This window comes from Gorilla gorilla, chromosome 13, assembly GCF_029281585.2.
Source record: "Gorilla gorilla gorilla isolate KB3781 chromosome 13, NHGRI_mGorGor1-v2.1_pri, whole genome shotgun sequence".
Taxonomy (NCBI): domain Eukaryota; kingdom Metazoa; phylum Chordata; class Mammalia; order Primates; family Hominidae; genus Gorilla; species Gorilla gorilla.
The window spans coordinates 130,067,207-130,086,924 of NC_073237.2; the positions used below are offsets into that span (position 1 = coordinate 130,067,207).

General features: G+C 54.6%; 1 protein-coding gene across 5 annotated transcripts in view; it reads right to left on the reverse strand.

Moving 5' to 3' along the window:
• SARDH (sarcosine dehydrogenase) overlaps positions 1-19,718 on the reverse strand; it is a 76,170-nt gene that overhangs the window by 26,369 nt on the left and 30,083 nt on the right. For all 5 annotated transcript variants that reach the window (XM_055351473.2, XM_055351468.2, XM_055351469.2 and 2 more), the window contains 6 exons: positions 18,177-18,318; positions 14,988-15,071; positions 12,925-13,038; positions 6,224-6,362; positions 4,265-4,378; positions 242-389 (listed from right to left, as the gene is read on the reverse strand). In XM_055351473.2, the coding sequence (XP_055207448.2) occupies positions 242-389; positions 4,265-4,378; positions 6,224-6,362; positions 12,925-13,038; positions 14,988-15,071; positions 18,177-18,318 (741 nt within the window). The remainder of the gene's footprint in view (positions 1-241; positions 390-4,264; positions 4,379-6,223; positions 6,363-12,924; positions 13,039-14,987; positions 15,072-18,176; positions 18,319-19,718) is intronic.

A 19,718-nucleotide genomic window follows, 5' to 3' on the forward strand; every position in this document is an offset into this window, starting at 1 on the left:
CTGGGATCCTGGGGTCCTCAGTGACTGAACAGCTGTAAATTTCAGTCTGACTTGTGTTACCGGCTTATCTGCATTCCAGTGCTTTGAAGATATTTATTCAGAATGGCATCTCTGGTTTACCAGAACGCTTAACTATTCAGAATGGCCCATTCTGGACAAGCTGTTCTACCCAAGGGCCTGTTGGAGGACCTGGGTCCAGGCAGCAGGTGCACCCAGGGGCGGGCTCCCAGTCCTCTCTCACCTGGCTGGGCCCTGGATGCTGATCATGCCCAGGTCCTCGGAGCTGTCGATGAGCTGGCACTGGAACTTCTGGTCCTGCAGCACGGTGGTGATGTGGGACCAGTTGTGCTGGGCCACGGCCCCGCCCACGGCCAGGTAGTAACCGTCCCCTGGAAGAGAGGCACCTGGACTTAGAGCAGGATTTCAGGGCCTGGGAGGTGGGGACAGAGAGGGTGGCCCAAGGGTCTCCTGGCTGAGAAAACAAATGCCCTCTCAGGGGCCTGTGCCTTCACAGTGCCCAGGAACCGTATCTGTCCCTCCCTCGGTCCCCCAGGGCCACACCTTGCAGAGTATCCTCTGAGCCATGGGGGTTAGGAGAAGGACCTGCTTCTCAACCCCTACCACCCGCCCCTCTGCAGACACCTCAAAGGGATGCCCCTACCCTGGGAGGACGGTGTCTTGGGAACACACAGGCCTAGGCCAGCCTGGCCCAGATGCAGTTCTGTGGCTCACCAGCCTTGCTTCTCACCTCTCTGAGCCCCCATTTTCTCATCTGTAAAAGGGGTAGACCCACCACATCTGGCCCCACAGGGCTATTGGAAGCACCCTTGGACGAGAGACCTCTCAGGGCCCCAGGCAGGCCCCAGCCAGGCTGCTCCCTCCCTTCCTCCTCCTGACACCATAAGCACAACAGAGAATGAAGGCAAAGAGACAAGCCAGCCCTCAAGGGGTTCCCCGACACCTGGACTGGGGCCATTTCTGGATGGCATCCTCAGCTCTATTCAGATAGACACCCTACCTCACCTCCCCCAACACACACACACACACACACACACACGGCCACTCTCAGGCCCCTGGCTCCTGGGTGGCCCCACCAGTCTGCAGCCATCCCAGGCCTCTCCCAGGAGGGCATGGGAGCTACTGAGGCCAATTGGTGCCCAGGGAGATGGCAGCTGATGGGCCTGGCCTCCTGTGGCCCTGACCATCCAAGATCAACTTCCCTGAAAACAAGATGTTAGTCCTGAGGCCAGAGGTCAGTCAGCCCAGGTCCAGGCCTGGCCTGCAAAGCTGACATGGCAGAGAGCAGTGAGAAGGCAGGGTGGCCGGAGACTTGCACCATCGGCAGTGGCTGTGGGGGGAGCTGTGGGCTGTGCAGCTGATTTTGTGCTTTTCAGTATCATTGGAATGGTTCCCAGGAGCATGTATCCTTTTGTAATCTTACAAAAAGATCAATAAAGATCATTTAAAATTGCTTTTAAGATTGACAGCTGCTTTGTATGGCACCTTGATCACATTGTGTAAATCATCACATTCTCTCGGCTCCGTGGTGATCTGATGCAGCATGGGTAGGTAGCGCACGTATTCAATACGTGCATATTTAATGCCCATGCATATTCATAACTCAAACAGTGCAGTTTTGAAGCCTGAAAGTAAAGCAAAGCCCACATGGTGGTTTTCTCCTGTTGAATGGTGTCCCCAGGACCCGCAGAGCCCTGGGGGATGTGACTCACTGTGCTAACTCCACACCCACCAAGTGCAAACCTTCCCAGCAACCAGCACCGCCGATCTCCAGCCCTCAGCTCTAGGAATCCACCAGAATCCTCTGGAAAGCTAATTGTGCACCACTGGGAGATGGCTCAGCGTTGAAAGCACTTTCCTGACAGCTTCCCCTTATGAGGGGGGACGAGCAAGGTCCTCATTCCCCAGCCAGGGAAACTGAGTCTCAGGGAGGCTGCTCCCCAGCCCTCCCAGCACCCCCAGACTCTGACTCAATTCTCCATCGCAGCTCCGGGAGGCGCGTCTTCCTCACTCCATTTCACCAATGGGGGAAACTGAGGCTCGGGGGGGGGCAGGTTGCTGAGCCAGGCAGTGGCAGGACCTGGCCAGGATTTTTGGTGACCTGTGTCCTCATTTTGGCCCCTCTACTGTCTCCCTAGCTAGACTCACTAAGTCTGCGGCTATGGGCTGTGCCTGGGCCGCCCCTCTACTGGGGGCTGATGCCCAGCTCCTTACAGGCATCACTCCTCTCAGCTCAGAGATGCCATTTCAGCTGAATGACCCAGAGACGACCAGCGATGGGCAGGTCACACTGGTTCTCACCTCTACACCCTTGTAGCCAGTGGCTCCTACCCATCCTTCCAAGCTCAGGCCGGCCCTCTCCTCCAGGAAGCCTTGCTCATCCCGGCTCTGCGGTTTCACATGGCCTTCCCTAACACCTCGCTCTTTCCCATCCCCTTGCATGTCCCCCTCCAGGTGTTACGGGGCCCTTCCTGCCCCCGTCCGGACATACAGCCCACTGTGGGGTCCCTGAAGCCCCATCGGCCTCCTTCAACTCCTCCCGACTCTGGCTGCCCTGGTGCTGCCACACAGTGCAGGCTCACGCAATGACTGTTGAGGGAACGAGCGAAGGAACGAGCTCATGGATCCATGAGGCACAAGCGCTCTGGCTCAGCCCATGGCTCTCTCAGCCTGCACGTCGCCAACGGCAGGAGGGAAGGGGTGGGCGAGCTCTGCGCACCCCATAGGACCCCTCACTCACGCTCCCAGCCTCATCTCCGCCACCAGCCTCGAGACTGCAGGGCTCACCTCACTACTCCCTGCTTTCGGCAGAACCGCAGAGGCCCAGGAGCCCCTGCCAGCCCCCAGCCCCGAAGGCCCCCTGGGCAGTGAGGAACGCTGTCTTCCCACCCTGGCCCCCAATATCCCACCCCCTCCGGTCTTCATTTTTCCTCTTGACCCATCTAACATCCTACACCTTCCACTTATTTTATTTTTCTAGTCCTATTTCCTCCCACCAGAGATACACACTCCACATGGGCCAGAACCTTCTGTGTTTGGCTCACTGTTGGGTCCTCCATGCCTCAAACTGAGCCTGACACACAGTCGGTGCCCAACGACTGCTGCCGAAGGTGCGGGTTATGAGCTGATCATGAAGGAGCCCCTTTCTCTGAGCCTGACACACAGTCGGTACCCAACGACCGCTGCCGAAGGTGCGGGTTATGAGCTGATCATGAAGGAGCCCCTTTCTCCGAGCCTGACACACAGTCGGTGCTCAACGACTGCTGCCGAAGGTGCGGGTTATGAGCTGATCATGAATGAGCCCCTTTCTCCCCTTGCCTCTCTCCCCCAGTGCCCAAGCTGGGGCTCGACACTGACAGAGTCCCAGTGAGGAAACAACTACATTTGCCAGCAGCACGGAGTCAGGTCAAGAACCAGGAGATGCCAGTTTTTCTGAATGGGCTGAGCCCTCCCCGCTGACGGTGCCCCTGCCCCGGGGACAGCACAGAGAGCTGCACGGTCAGCACCTTCCCCTGTGCAGGTCCCGTCCCAGAGGCGGCAATGCCCCTTCCTGGAGAAAGAGAATGTTTCCCTCTCTGCTTCTTCATCCCTGGTGGGGATGGGTTACAGGACGAGAGATCAGATGGCTCCTGTGTGAACACAGGGACAGGATCAGGGAGCTGAAGGCACAGGAGGCAGGTCCTGGCTCTGCGTAACAGTTGGGGCTGGGCAAACAAGGGATGAGGGTTCTGAGCTACCTGTCCCTGAGGGTATGCAGGCAGACATGGAGGGACTGCAGCAGGCAATCAGGCATCAGCGTGGGCCCTGAGCCGGACATCTTCTAAGGGCCTATCCAAGCTCCAGACTAGAGGGTCACACGGGCCTGAGAAGTCAACCCAGCAAGGATGTCAGTGGCAGAAAGGAGCTGACTGCTTTGAGTGGGAGGCACGGCCTAGCATTGGTACGCTTTGTTCCGGGCAACCGAGCTGAGCACGCCCACACTGCAGCCACTCCGAACCGCAACAGTGTGGACAGGTTCAGAGATGCAATCACTGAGTACTGGGAGCTCCAGCAATGCCGCCTGAACAAAGCCCCCATTTAGCCTGAAACGAGACCTCTAATCTCCCAGCTCTGACCACAGCGGGCACAACAGCTAATGACAGAGCTGCCGTCAGCAGCCCATCCCGTCCATCCTGCCCTGTCCACAATCACCAGTCCACAGAGCAGGCCGCAGTCACAGCGCCGTGCGCACAGAGGCATCCCATACCTTCAAAGGCGGGGGCCAGCGGGGAGGCCTGGTGGCTGGGTGCCAGGCGGCTGACAGTCAGGTCACTCTCGGTGCCCCCACGATGGTTGAGCATGCACGTGTACACGGTGGAGCCTGTGAGAGGGAGAAGGAAGCCGGGTCTGTGCTGCCTCAGTTTCCCCAGGGCCGCTCACAGGGGCAGCTCCTTGTCACGGAGGCTGGATAACCCCCAGACAGGATGCCCTACTGGGAGGTGACCTGGAGAGCCCCTCGGCCCAGGGATGCCATTTCAGCTGAATGACCCAGAGAGGACTGGCCATGGGCAGGTCATCCCATCACTGTCACCCTTGCGGGAAGGAAGCTTCTTTCTTCTTGAAATGCCTTGGCACTGGCCCCTCCCACCCATCCACCACCATGCTGAGAAGTTTCTAGGGAAAGGATTCATGCCCCCCATTCATTCTGGGGCTCCTAGCTCCGTGTCTGGTACCAGAGAAGACTCCATAAATGTCTGTGGCATAAATTACTTTGTGGATGGAGGATGGATGGACAGATGGGAAGGTGGGCAGATGGATGGGAGGATGGGAGTGGGTGAGCAGAAGGGGGAACAGATGTATGGAGAAACAGGGATATGTGGGCTGGTGGATGGGTGGATGCAAGACTGAGTGGGTGGCTGGATTAATAGGAGGTGAGCAGCAGGTGCCTGGGAGTCTGGGGAGTGGGTTTGTTGGTTGGCTGGCTGGAGAGATGATGTTAGGGGTTGAATTGTGTCCCCCACAAAAGATATGTGAAAGTCCTCACCAGGACTGGGAGTGTGAACTTATTTGGAAATGGGGTCTTTGCAGAGATGATCAGGTTAAAGTGAGGTCATGAGTGTGGGCCCTCATCTAATCTGACTGCTGTCCTTCTAAGAGGATAACACGGCTGGGCACGGTGGCTCACACCTGTAATCCCAGCACTTTGGGAGGCTGAGGCGGGAGGATCACCTGAGGTCAGGAGTTTCAGACCAGCCTGGCCAACATGGTGAAACCCCGTCTCTACTAAAAATAGAAAAAATAGTTGGGCATGGTGGTGTGCGCCTGTAATCCCAGCTACTCAGGAGGCTGAGGCATGAGAATCACTTGGACCCAGGAGGCGGAGGTTGCAGTGAGCTGAGATCGCGCCATTGCACTCCAGCGTGAGCGACAGAGCGAGACTCCGTCTCGAAACAAAACAAAACAAAAAAAGAGAACACCTGGAGAAGGCCTTGTGACACAGGCAGAGACTGCAGTGATGCAGCTGCATGCCGAGGAAGGCCAAGATTCCCGGCCACCACCAGCAGCTGGAAGAGCAAGGAAGGGTCCTCTGCAGAGTGTCAGGTACAGACACCCTCATTTTGACCTCCAGCTTCCAGAACCGTGAAAATAAATTGCTGTTGTTTTAAGCCACCAGGTTTGTGATCCTCTGTTCTGGCAGCCCAGAACACTCCTGAAGATGGGGACGCATGAGCTGTTGGGTGGGTGGGTGGGTGGGTGACAAAAAGGCAGATGAAGATCCCAAGTATGTCCCAAATATGGCTTGGGACATACTTACATTAAAAATGAGTCATTATGTATCCAAAATTCAAATGTAGCTTAGCATCCTGTGTTTCTATTTAATTCTGGCAATCCCACCTGTGAGAGCATGGGGGGGACTGGGCCCCACAGTCCCAGGAGAGACGTGGCTGAGGGCCAGCTGCCACACATCCTTTCTGGAAGAGTAGAGAGGAAGGCAGAGGTAGGGAGGAGAAGGAAGGCAGGAGGGAGAGGTGGAGGAAAGTAATGAGGGCCTGGGGCCTGGGATGGGGCAAAGGGGGCCGGACGGGGGCGCTCAAAGCCAGGTGAGGGCAAGGAGCAGTGTGCTCAGGGTGCCCGAGGGGACAGGGTGGATTGCCAGCTCATCTCAGTGCCTGAGGCTGTGCCCATGGAGTGACAGGAACATGCCCCCCAACCTCAGGCTCCATACCTGGGGGTCGGCTGACATCTGCGGAGAAGAGCCAGTCGGCAGCCTTCCTTGCATCCAGCCCTACCAGGTAGAACTTCCCGAAGTAGGACATGTCAAACACAGCGGCGGCCCCTCTGCAGGCCAGGCACTCCTTCTTGATCTGAAAAGTTCCAGGCAGGTGGGAATGCCACGGGGGTCTTTGGGGTGTGCTTCTTCCTCAAGAACGTGGAGAACGGGGGCCGTTTCCAACACACCTGCACTGAGCCTCTCCTCCCTCTCTTCTGGCCCGCACCAAGCCCTTCTCAGCTCAGGTGCACACTGTGACACGTGCTTCCCAAGCACAGGACATGCTCCCCAGGATAGATAATATGCTATGCCACAAAACAAGGCTCACTAAATTCAAAAAAGTTGAAATCATGCAAAGGATGTCCTCTGACCACGATGTAATTAAATTAGAAATCAATAGCAGAAGAACAAATGGAAACTTCACAAATATGTGGAAATTACACAACACACTGCTAAAGAGCCAATGGATCAAAGAAAAGAATCACAAAGGGAATTAGAAGCTACTGAATTAAATGAAGATGAAAGCACAACACACAACCTCTTATGAGATGCAGCTAAAGCGATGCTCACAGGGAAATTTCTGCTGGTATGTGCTTCTATTACGAAAGAAGATCTCAAATCAATAGCCCGATCTTCCACTTTGAGACACCAGAAAAAGAGCATAATTAAACCCAAAGCAAGCAGAAGGAATGAAATGTTAGAACAGAAATAAGAATCGAAAAATAGGAACAAAAAGTTGATGTTTTGAAAAGATCAACAAAATTGACAAACTTCTAGCTAGAGTGACAGAGAAAATGAGAGGACTCAAAGTGCTAAAATCAGGAATGAAAGACAGGAGATCATGCCTACCCCACAGAAATAAAAGGGATTCTGAGGGAACTCTGAACACGTGTATGCCAACAGACTAGACATGAAATGGACAAATTCCTAGAAACACACAAATTACTGAAACAGAATGAAGACATGACAAATCTTAATAGAACTAAAACAAAAAAGACATGGAATTCGTAATTGAAAAATTGTCCACAATCCCAGGTCCAGATGGCTTCCCTGATGAATTTTACCAAACAGTCAAAGAAGAACTAATACCCATTTTTCCCAAACTCTTCCAAAAAATATGAATAGGAAATACTTGCCAATTCACTCTAGGAGGCCAGCATTACCCTGATGCCAAAAGCAGAAAAAGATATTATAAGAAAACTACAGACCAATATTTCTTACAAATATAGATACAAAAAAAATCCTCAACAAAATACTAGCAAATCAAATCCAACAACACAGGAAAGAGATTACACACCATGATCAATGGGATTTATCCCAGGAATATGAGGTTGGTTTAACATTCAAAAACCAATTCATGTAATGCAACATATTAAGAGAACAAAGGACAAAAACCATCTGATCCTCCAACAGATACAGAAAAGTATTTGACAAAATTCACCCGTTCATGATAAAAACACACAACAAACTAGGACTATAAGGGAGCTTCCCTCAGCTGATGAAAGACACCTATAAAAATCATGTTGCAAACATTATACTTCATGATGAAAGATCAGGAACAAGACAGGTGGGTCCATTCTTGCCACTCTATTCAACATTGCACTGGAGGCTCTAGCCAGGGCAATTAGGCAGGAAAAGAAAAATAAAAGGCATCCAGATCAGAAAAGAAGAAATAAAAACACCCCTATTTGCCAATAACAGTATCTTGTATATAGGAAATCCTAAGGAATCCACTAAAAAAAAAAAAGAAAAGAAAAAAAACTGTTAGAACTAATAAAATAGTTCAACAAGGTTGCAGGATACAAGGTCAATATATAAAAACACACAAAAAACTATTGTATTTCTATATTAGCAATGAACAGTCTCAAAAGGAAGTTTTAAAACATTATATTTCTAATATCATCAAGATAATAAAATGCTTAGGAATAAATTTAATTAAAAAGTCCAAAACTTATAGTCTAAAATCTAGATTTTTTTGAAAGAAATGAGAGAAGACCTAAATAAGTGGAAAGACAGCCCATGTTCATGAAACAAAAGACTTACTATTGTTGAAATGACAAGATACCCCAAATTGATCTACAGACCTAACACAGTTCCTATCAAAATTCTCAGCTGGTTTCTTTGCAGAAATTGACTAGCCAATCCTAAAATTCATACGGAGATTCAAAGGGGCCAAGAATACTCAAAACAATATTGAAAAGGAAAAATAAAATTGCAGAATTCACATTTCTTGATTCCAAACTTGCTATTAAAATACAAAGCAACATAATCAAGACAGTGAGGTACTAAATAAGAATAGACCTATAGATCAATGGAATAGAATTGAGAGTCCAGAAATAAGCCCTCATCTTTACAGCCAATTGATTTTCAACAAGGGTGCCAAGACAATTCCAAGGGTAGAGCAATCTTTTCAACAACTGGTGCTGGGCCAACTGGGTAGCCACATGCAAAAGAACGTGGCTGGACCCGACCTCACGCCATGCACAAAAATTAATTTTCATGGATCCTAGACCTAAGAGTAAAAGCGAAGACTATAAAACTCTTAGAAGAAAACATAAATTTTTTTTACCTTCGGTTAGGTTCTTAGACATGACACCAAAAACACAAGCGACAAAACAAAAACATAGAGATGAATTGGACAGCATCAACATTTTAAAAGCTGCAAACAATGCCATCAAGGAAGAGAGATGACAACCACAGGATGGGGAGAGTGTGTGCACATTACAGATCTGATAAGAGACTTGTATCTAAACTATAAAAAAAAATTGCAACTCAATAATAAAAAGACAGTCAGCTGCGGTGGTTCATGCCTGTAATCCCAGCACTTTGGGAGGCTGATGTGGGTGGATCACCTGAGGTCAGGAGTTCAAGACCAGCCTGACCAACATGGAGAAACCCCATCTCTACTAAAAATACAAAATTAGCTGGGCGTGGTGGTGCATGCCTGTAATCCCAGCTACTCAGGAGGCTGAGGCAGGATAATTACTTGGGAGGCTGAGGCAGGATAATTACTTGGGAGGCTGAGGCAGGCAGATCACCTGAGGTCTGGAGTTTGAGACCAGCCTAGCCAACATGGAGAAATCCCATCTCTACTAAAAATACAAAATTAGCTGGGCGTGGTGGTGTGCACCTGTAATCCCAGCTACTGGGGAGACTGAGGCAGGAGCATTGCTTGAACCCAGGAGGCGGAGGTTGCAGTGAGCCGAGATCACACCATTGCACTCCAGCCTGGGCAACAAGAGCGAAACCCTGTCTCAAATAATAATAATAATAAGACAAATAACCCAATTTTAAAAGGGACAAAGGATCTGAACAGACATCTCTCCACAGAATATATGCAAGTGGACAACAGGCCCATGAAAATGTGCTCAACATCATTAGTTGTTCCAGGAATGCAAATCAAAACCACACTGAAATGCCATTTCACAACCACCAGGATGTCTAGAATCAAAAAGTCAGATAATAACAAGTGTTGGCGAGGATGTGGAGACACTGGAACCCTCTCGCACTGTGGTGGGGAATGTAATGTGGTACAGTTACTTTGGAGAACAGTTGGCGTTCCCCCAAAATGTTAAACAGAGATACCACTTGACCCAGGCCTCGTTACACACCCATAAGAAATTATAACATACATGCATACGACACCTGGTACATGGATGTTCACAGCAGCACTGCTCATAAGAACTCAAAAGTGAAAACAATTCCAATGTCCACCAACGGATCAATGGATGAGTAAAATATGATGGGTCCATACAATGGAGTATGATTGGGATGAAAAGGAATGAAGTGGCCCAGCATGGTGGCTCACGCCTGTAATCCCAGCACTTTGGGAGGCCAAGGCAGGTGGATCACCTGAGGTCAGGAGTTCAAGACCAGCCTGGTCAACATGGTGAAATCCCGTCTCTATTAAAAATACAAAAATTAGTTGGTCATGTTGGCCTGTGCCTGTAATCCCAGCTACTTGGGAGGCTGAGGCAGAAGAATCGCTTGAACCTGAGAGGCAGAAGTTGCAGTGAGCCGAATTGCACCCCTGCACTCCAGCCTGGGGCAACAGAGCAAGACCCCATCTCAATAAATAAATAAATAAATAAAAATTTAAAAAATTAAAAAAAAAAAGGAGTGAAGTGCTGACACACACACTACGACATGAATGTGCCTTGAGAATATCACGCTAGGTGGAAGAAGCTGATCACAAAAGCACACATCTTTTATGATTCTACTTATGTGAAACGTCCAAACTAGATATATCTACAGAGAGAGAAAGTAGAGTAGGGTTGCCCTGGGCTGGGGATAGGGTGAGGTATGGGGTATCTTTTGCTGGGAGATGAAAACATTCTAAAACTAGATCATGGTGATGGTTGTACAATCCCGTGAACTCACTAAAAAACACTGAGTTGTACCCTTTAAATGAATAAATCATATAGTATGTGAATTAGATCTCAATAAAGCTGTTTTTAAAACACACACACACACGCACGCACACACACACACACATAAACAACATCACTCCCTATTTCCTTCCCCAGGTTTACAAATGCCTGGGTGAGGTTTTGAGAATCTTCTATTCTTCACTGTATGTTCTACTTGGTCTTCCCCTTCAGGGCTCAACATGCCCCCCACTGCTGAGCAGAGGTGCCCACCTCATTGTTACTACGGGAAAAAAATAATCATGACAGCAACAACCACAGCTTCCTGAACAGCTGCCGTGTGTCGGGAAGCTGTTTCATCTCCTCCCAAACTCCCTTTGAGTTTCCACAAGGGAACTCATATTACCCCTCACATACTCAGGGAGGCCAGGGATGGTGGCACAGCCAGGCAGTGGCAGAGTTATGGTCCAGCCAGGCTGTGCAGGGGTGCACTGACCCTGACAGCTGGTCACGCAGATCCCTGCCCAGCTCCACATTCAGTGATGCCTCATTGGCGGACTGGATTGAAATCAGCCATGGAGAAAGCATTTACATCAGGGAAATTGGCCGGTGCTACAGAGCCAGCTTCCTCCCCTCTGCCCCAGAGAGCTGGTTGTTAAGCTGTTACTAGCACACCACTGGGACCATCTGCCTCCTGAGCTCTCCGTGGCTTCTCCAGCCCCGCCAGGCATCACTGTCCTTCAGGACAGGGCTCCCCTTTGTCGGTTTCTGCTGTACCTTTGCTGATGCCACCGGGGCTGCCAACCAAAACCCTCAGCAGCCTCCCGCGCTGGGCTCCTCTAGCAGGCCGGGGAAGCTGCCAGCGCCAAGAACAAGCACGTGTTTCGTGCTTTAGGACGGCTTCAGGCGCGTTTGCGGAGGCCGGATGAAGCCACAAAGCCAAGTTGGCATCTCCCCCGAGCTCCCACATCCTCGAGGGCCAGAGTCCCACAGGCTTTAGAAGCTGTGGGTGCGGAGGTGCCAGACGGAGCCCCGAGCACTCCCTGGGAGGCAGCGACAAGGGACTCGGGCACTGAGCCGGCCCTGCTGCTGAGGCGCTTCATGACACACACGCCTCCTCCTTCCTGCAGGAGCCCCCTCTTCCGACGCCTTGAACAGATGTTCTGCCACTAGAGCAAGCTTTGGGGGAGATGGTGGAAATGAACGGTTTCTTCCCTTCAGAACTGGCTACAGAACCCAGTGCGGGACCCAGTGGGGCCCTTGCTCAAAGACCATGAAGAGTCTCAAGGCACTGACAGCACAGCATGAACCCAAGCTGGGCCCTTCAAGGCAACAGGCGACAGCAGGGTCAGACCCTACCCAAGCCGGGCTTGCGACTGGCCCAGAGGCCCCAGGAAGGAACCCCCTCGTGGATGCCTCCTAAGCTGTCCCTGGGCTCTGAGACTCTGGGCTCAGGCCTTGGCTCTGCTCCTATGTCAGATTCGCAGTGAGATGTCACGCGTCTCCCTGGGGTGGCACGGGGACAACAGCTGTGCTCCACCTGTGAGCACTTTACAACACGACTGGGCAGGCCAGGGCAGACGCTGGCCTCGCTCCTTCCCGGACAGCTGCGGGGGAGAACGCCCCTGTGTGGTGCAGGCTGCTACGGGGGAGAAGACCCCCAAGACTCCTCACCTCCACCCCCTGCACGTGGGAGCCAGGTCCCCAGGCAGGGGCGACGGGCTGCCAGCTGCCCCGTGTGAGCAGCCTCGCCTGCCCACCTTGGAGCAAGAGGAACAGCAAGCAGGCTCCAGGCCACGGCCCTCCCGGCTCTGGTTCCCTCTGCTTGTCCCTTGGAGGGGCCCATACGGGGCCTGATGCCCAGGAGCCTGCGGCCACCTTGTCCTGGATCTACTCTGCGCTGGCTTCCAGGAAGGAGGACCCCCTTCGCCCACCACGTCTCATGCCGGCCTCGGCGCAGCTCCGGAGAGCGGGAGGGGGAGGCTCAGAGCGGTGCAGCCCCACCGGGCCCCAGCCCGTTGCCTCAGCCCCCACCTCACCCCATCCCCAGCAGCACCACTTCCGCTCAGGCCTGGCTGCTGGCAAAATCTCCGCACAGAGGGAGGAGGGGGAGAGGAAAACGCATGATTCCTCCTCAAAATGGAGTCAGCCGAAAAAAGCGTGAATGCAGAGCCTGAAGAGACTCCTGGGGGAGGGGAGCCCCTGCAGGGCCAGCCGAGGGCCGGCGCAATGGCTTATCTGAGGGACAGGCAGAAGGACGGACCCCCACGGTGGACCCCAGCTACGCACCGTGTCGTGGTGGGGCGGGAAGGCGAAGGTGTACTCGTCTGCCAGCAGCCTGCGGTAGGCGTAGTCCTCGTGCGCGCGGCTCCCGTAAGCCCCGTAGTAGTCGTACTCGAGGACCTGGGAAGAAAAGACGTGGTCCTCAGCCTCCCTCTTTGGCCCCTCCCCGCTTCCCTCCCCAGAGCGGGGTCCGGCTGAGGCTGTGATGGAGTCAGGCCTGGCCCTGCCCTCGGAGAGCCCTGCACTGAGTGCCCGTGTGTTATGGACACGGGCAGGGGGCTCCCATGAGGTCCAGGCAAAACAGCGGCACAAAGGAGGCAGCAGGGTTGCCTGGTGGGCCTGAGAGCCCAGCCAGGGCCCAGGAGGCTGGAGGAGGAGCTGGATGCACCCAAGGTGGGGAACGACAGGGAGAGGTGGTTACCCAGGACCTCAGCCAGGGCTGTTCCCTGGAGCCATGGCAATCCCAGGCCCAGCTCCTGCTCTGGGCCAGCCCCTGCGGGAAGTGCCTTACACTCCTACCAGGTGTGCCCCTTTCTACAGATGAGGAAAGTGAGGCGCAGAGAAGTTATATCTCGCCCAAGGGCACAGACAAGTCCTGGACCGGGCAGTGGCACGAAGCCAGGCAGGTGCGTGGGCTCCAGAGTCCAGCTTTTCTGCCACTGCCTTGGCCTCCCTGGGATCTGCCCCCAGCAGACACCCCACAGCCCCACAGCCCCACAGCCCCATGCCCCTCCCTGGCCGCTGCTCCTGTAGACAAACCCCCACCCCGCCACCTGCCCTCCTAACTTCCGGCGCGGCACAGCTGTGAATGCAGGTGCGGGCAATTCTTAACCTCCCAGGGCTGCCAGCCCCGCCCGCCCAAGCCTCACCTCCTCTTCACACACAGGTGGGAGCCAGTGTGAGGTTGTAAGGGAGTCACGCTTTGCTGGCATCTCTGCGTGGAGTCCCCCCATCCCCAGCAGGGACATCCCACCCGCTGCAGCCCTGCCAAGGTGTCCTGGACACCCAGGCTGGCTCCCGGGTGGGGGTGCAAAATCTGCCCATCTTGGGACCTGGGGTGTGTTCCTGACTCTCCTCTCCTCGCCCAGGGACAGGGAAGAGGGGCTTCCAGGGCCAGATCTGACTGGGACACAGTGGGCTGCACTTCAAGACAGGGTCTGCCCAGACCCCTCCTCCCCGCAGGGTTCATGAGGACGGCATGTCCCTAGGGGCCAGCAGGAGAAGAGGCGATGACCTGCAAGGCTCTGACCCCAGAGCCGAGGCCCCGTTAGCCAGCTCTGGCTCTCATCTCCCCTCCCGATGCCCTGGAGCTCTGGAGCCTCTCTTGGGCTGTGGGTTGCCATGGGGATGGAAGGTGGGTGCACCAGAGGGGACTGGTGAGACGCAGCCCCGGGAAGGGGATTTTGATTTCTGTAAATCTGGATCAAATGCTACCCCTCAGCTGGCCTTAAGGCCTCGCGTCCCCTGCTCCCGAGGGTCTGGGTCCCAGGTTTCATAGCAGGACTGCCTTTGTTCCTCTCACAGAGGACCCAGGTCCCTGGGAGTCCCCAGAGGACGCCCAGAGTCCAGGCCACTGTGAAACCTCCACTGGGAAACTGAGCACCTTGGGTGCATCAACCTGCCCAGTGCCTGCCCTCCTACAGACATAAACCAACAGTCGGAGTGGCCAAAAATAGATGCACAGAATTAGGAGATGCTCCATTCCTCCTGCAACCTGGGGGAGTCTTCTTGCTGTCTCCCCACCGCAGGACACCCCTTCTGCTCTGCCTACAGCCCTTCCCACTTAGGCCATGGAAGGCCTGGCCACAGCGGACGGGGAGTGGGGAGGACGGGGCGTGGGAACTGCGTGAACGGCACAAAGAATGCACTGAGCCTTGGGGGCAGGTCGGCAGGGCTCGGCTTCCCGTGTGCAGAATAACTGATCACGACAGTGGAACTACCTGGGGAGGCGGGGCACACGGAGGGGCAAGGACGGGGCGCATGGAGGGGCAAGGACAGGGCACACGGAGGGGCAAGGGGGTTGACAGTGCAGGGCCTCCCAGCAGCACAGCCCAGCAGGCACTACTCACCGGAGCTGGGCCTTGGGGATGAAACCATCCCGGTCGCTCCCAGCCGTGCCGCTCCTGGAACACGCAGCCTTGTCCAAGGAGTTCCTGAGCAGGAGTGGGGAACAGGCATCTGTCACGCATGGCCCGATACCCCTGCGCAGGGCAGAGCGCCACATCCGCCACTTTACACCCAAGGGTGTGGAGAGCAAGGAGGCCCTGACTCTTGGAACCAGGCCTCCAGCCCAGTGTTTGCAGCTACCCTCACTGCCTCACCCTGAGAACCCCTATGTGTAGAATTACCACCTGCCCCATCTGCCCTCACCCTGAGAACCCCCAACTATAGAATTACCACCTGCCCCATCTGCCCTCACCCTGAGAACCCCCATCTATAGAATTACCATCTGCCCTGATCTGCTTTTGCCCCAGGAATCCCATCTATAGACTTACCGCCTGCCCCATCTGCCCTCACCCTGAGAACCCCCATCTGTAGAATTATCACCTTCCCCTATCTGCCCTCATCCTGAGAACCCCCAGCTATAGAATAGCACCTGCCCCATCTGCCCTGGCCCCGATAACCATCATCTGTAGAATTACCACCTGCCCTGATCTGCCTTGGCCCTGAGAACCCCCATCTGTAGAATTACCATCTGCTATGGACGGAATCACATCCCCACATAAATTCATATGTCAAAGCCCTGACCCTGACGTGACTCTATTTGGAGATGGGATCTTTAGGTTAAGTGAGGTCATCAGCGTGGGTCCTAATCCCATACGGCTGGAGCCCTTATAGGAGGAGGAAGTGATGCCAGGGCCCTCTCCCCGCTGCATGAGGACAGTGAGAAGGTGGCCGACTACGAGCCAGGAGAGCCCTCTCCAGGAACCCATCGTCTGACACCTTGATCTTGGACCTCCCAGTCTCCAGAAATGTGGGGAAAAAAAAGGTCTGTTGAAACCTCCCCACCTGTGGCCTTTTGCTGTGGCTGCCCTAGCAGAAAGATGCACCATACGACCCAGCAATTCCACTCCCAAGTATGCACAAGAGAACTGAGAGTGGGGTTGCAAACAAATTCTGTTCATGCATGTTCACTGAGCTCTATGCACAACCACTAACCAGGGGAGAGAACCCACGTGGCCCTCAGCTGATGAGTGGATCAACAAAGCATGGTCTGCATACACCATGGAATATTATTCAGCCATAAAAAGCAACGAAATTTGGACACATTTTATCACATGGATGAACCTTGAAAACATGCTACAGGAATGAAGCCAGACACAAAAGGTCATGTATTGGATGATTCCCAGCATATGAAGTGACCTGAACAGGCAAATCCATAGAGACCAAAACAGCTTAGTGGTTGCCAAGGCTGGTGGGAGGAGATGAGGAAGGGCTGTTTACTGCGGATGGTGTTTCCCTGTGGGGTGATGAGAATGTTCTGGAACTGGGTAATGGGAACGGTTGCACAGCACTGCAAAGGCACTTAATGCCACTGAATTGTACACTTTAGAGCAGTTAAAATAGCTCATTTTAAGATCTGCCTACTTAATCACAACAACGAATGTAATGAACACACTGTAGAGAAACAGAGTGGGAGATTTCTTTAAAAATAAATTTGGTTTGGGAAAAAAAAGAAAACCCACTCTCAGGGTTGGAAGGGCCCTACCCAGGGGCCACCCCCTCTGACTGGAATGAGGCCCCGAGCCCAGGGCTGAGAGGGCCTCGGGGGCAGCATCTGGTTCCAGATGGCCCGCTGAGGGTCTGTCCCAACAGCACTTGCCCTCCCCTCCACCCCCGAGGCCCCAAGAAGGAGGAGGCACGCCCAAGGCCACAGCATTCATCAATGACATGGACATGTCCTCCCTGCCTGCCTGGGATTCTGAGGGGGTGGCAATCGAGGGCACAAAATCCACCCACCTCTCAGTGAACCATGGGGACATCCCATGGGCCACCTTTCTAAGGAGGGAAACTGTTCATCTCAAGAGCCCCTTAAAAGAGGGCAGGTTCCCCTCTTTATAAAAGAAAGAAAGAGAACAAACTTAAGCGGCTGTCAAGTGTCGCAAGAAGGCTGCTAACTAGGAAGGGAAGTTGAGGCGTGGGTGAACCAAGATTTCCCTGGGGGGCAGGGGCGTGCTTCAGCCCTTGCCAAGTTTCTTCGGTAGAGCTGCTCAGTTCTGAGGAATGCGTCTGAGCTGACTGTGAGAGGAGCAAACCCTGCATTCACCCGGGGAGGCTTCTGAACTGTCAGGACTGGCAAGGGCGTGATTACTGATTACAGGCCCGGGGGCATGCTAGGGAGACCCCAGGGCCATGTGTGGCCTGAGATCATAGCTGGTCCACCAAGCCAGGCCAAAGGGCCAGGGCAGTCTGGGAGCCAGCGCTGTGACCACTCTGGGCCTCTCCCCAGGAGGTACAGCTAATACCAGGATCTCTCTTGGGGCCAGACACTGGAATCTCAGGTGAGGGAGGCCCCTTCTTCAGTTTAAATGCCACCTGCTCCCTGAGCCTCCCTCTTGCCTCCCCGCCCATCCATCTGTTCAACAAACATCCCCCGAGCACCTCAATGCTCAGGAACCAGAGTGCCTAGGACATAGCCCCTGTTCCCCAGAAAGCAAAGCGTCCAGCACGAGATGGCCAGGGAGAGGGGGAAGGAATGGAGACGGGGCTGGGAGCGCAGGGAAGGAGCTCCTTGGTCTTTGGGGGCCCAGGGGAGGGCACAGGGGCAGACCTGAGAAAGGGGCACCTGACAGTGGGTTTCACTGAATGGGTGAGTCGAAGCTCACCAGGGCAGAAGAGCCTCCACAGCAGGCTCTACAAGCAGGAGCCCCTCTCCAATGTACGCCGTGTTCTGGCTGCTCCCCCAATACGTGGCTGCATACACCCACCAAGACCCCGCCCCCAGGACCCCTGCCCTGTTGGCGCTGCTGCCAGCAGTTGGCAGGGGGCGGTTCCTGGGTGTGTGTTCCTGCTCTTCCACTAGAACAGAAGCCCCCGGGTGGGAGGGAGCCATTTCCACTTTATTCCCTAATGTTCTTGGCCCTGAGCACTGTGCCCCACACATGGGGGTGCCGGGTTACTACCTGGGGAATGACAGACACCTTGTCACCGCACCTGACCTGCGGTTGGGGTACACCTTGCATTTCTGTCACTCCGCTGCCCTGAGGACGTCCCAGACCCTCGCCGCCAGTCCCCAGCAGGAGCTGTAGGGGCGTTACCTCGTGCAGCGGGTCTCTCCTCATGTTGCGCCCGGCCAGCGGCTCATCGTGGGGGAAGACGACGGAGTAGTTCTTGGCGTAGGACTCATGGCTTCGCTCTCGGATCCAGCGGGGGTGGTCTGTGAGCGAGTGATGGAAGCGCCTGCCGCAGACAGGGGGACGGGTCACTGCTTTGGGGATGGCCCGTCAGGGAAGGGCTAGCCTAGGACCCAGGGCAAGCCTGGACCCCGGTCCCCTGCACCAGAGTCCCCTTTGTGGCTCAGCATTGAGCAGGCCCCTGACTCTCCATTCGCCCCACCCTTGGGTGAACTCAGCTTTCTCCCCCAGAGCCACCCCACCCCAGTGGCCCTCAGTGAGTGGGCGTTGCGGACAGAGGGCCCAGCTGAGGCTCTCATCCCCCACAGGGACATGGGACTCCGGCCTCACTCTCCACACATTGCTGTCTGCTGCCTAGGTTCCAGTGCTGGGGAGTCCTGGCACCCCCCCCCCCCCACATGACTGGGGAGGGAGCGGCCCCTGGGAGGGATGGGCTCAGATCCCCAGAATGCTCTGGGGAGGGTCCATGTGAAGGGTCTTTGAAGTTTAGCCTGGTGATGCGTCAGAACACCAGTGTCCCCCTCCTCGTCAAGGAACCCCCCTTTCCACCTGCCAGCAGGGGAGTGGGGGCAAGGGTGGCCGCCTGTCCCATCAGGCCTCCGCAAGTCTGTGATCCCAAAGCTGGGCCTCGTCTGTGGGTCAGACCAGGGACCCAAGAGGTACAGAGTCTCTGGGGGAAATCCCAGCTGTGTCTGGGGAGCGGCTGCCCAATCCAGCGCCTGAGACCGGAGATGATGTGGCTGCGATAGTTTTGGGTTTGTTCCTTCGAGGCCGGGGACACAGTGTGCGTCCACGGCAGCCCCCGGTGGTGTCCAGCACGAGCCCGGCGGGCCTCATGCTATTTCTCATGGAGCTACGGAGCTCTGTGGCTGCACCTGCGGCCTAGGCCTCTGCTGCCCCTGAGTGGGCAGAGCAACCAGTGCCCCGCAGCTTGTTCCCTGGTCTCCTCAGACCAGCTGCCCGTCCCGAATCAGACAGTGCGGAACTGCTGGCTGGAGTGAGACCCGGGCCGAGCTGCATCAGGGCCCTGCAGCCGCCTCCCACGCACAAACCTCCCTGTCAGCCCCCGGCTTTCCCAGCACCCCGCCTCCCCCTCATGCTCCACCTGCTAGAACCTCACTCATCACTCAAGGCTGCCTCAGCAGCCACATCAGAGGCGTTTCTATCCTCAGTGACACCTGTCAGGGCTGATTCTTAGTCTGCACGTAATTCTAGCAAGCAGGATTTTCTGATCTGGATGGGTGGGGAGTAGAGGTGCAGACGTGAGGATTATTATTAATGATATTATCATTAACAGCTGCTGTCTCTCATGGCACCCAGCTCCAGTGCAGGCTCAGAGCTGAGTGCTGCCGTGGGAGGAAATCCCTCTCTCTTTGTCCCCAGAGCTGCCTTCTGCATGGGACCCAAGATTAACTCTTTCACGTGAGAGGGAAACTGAGGCTCGGA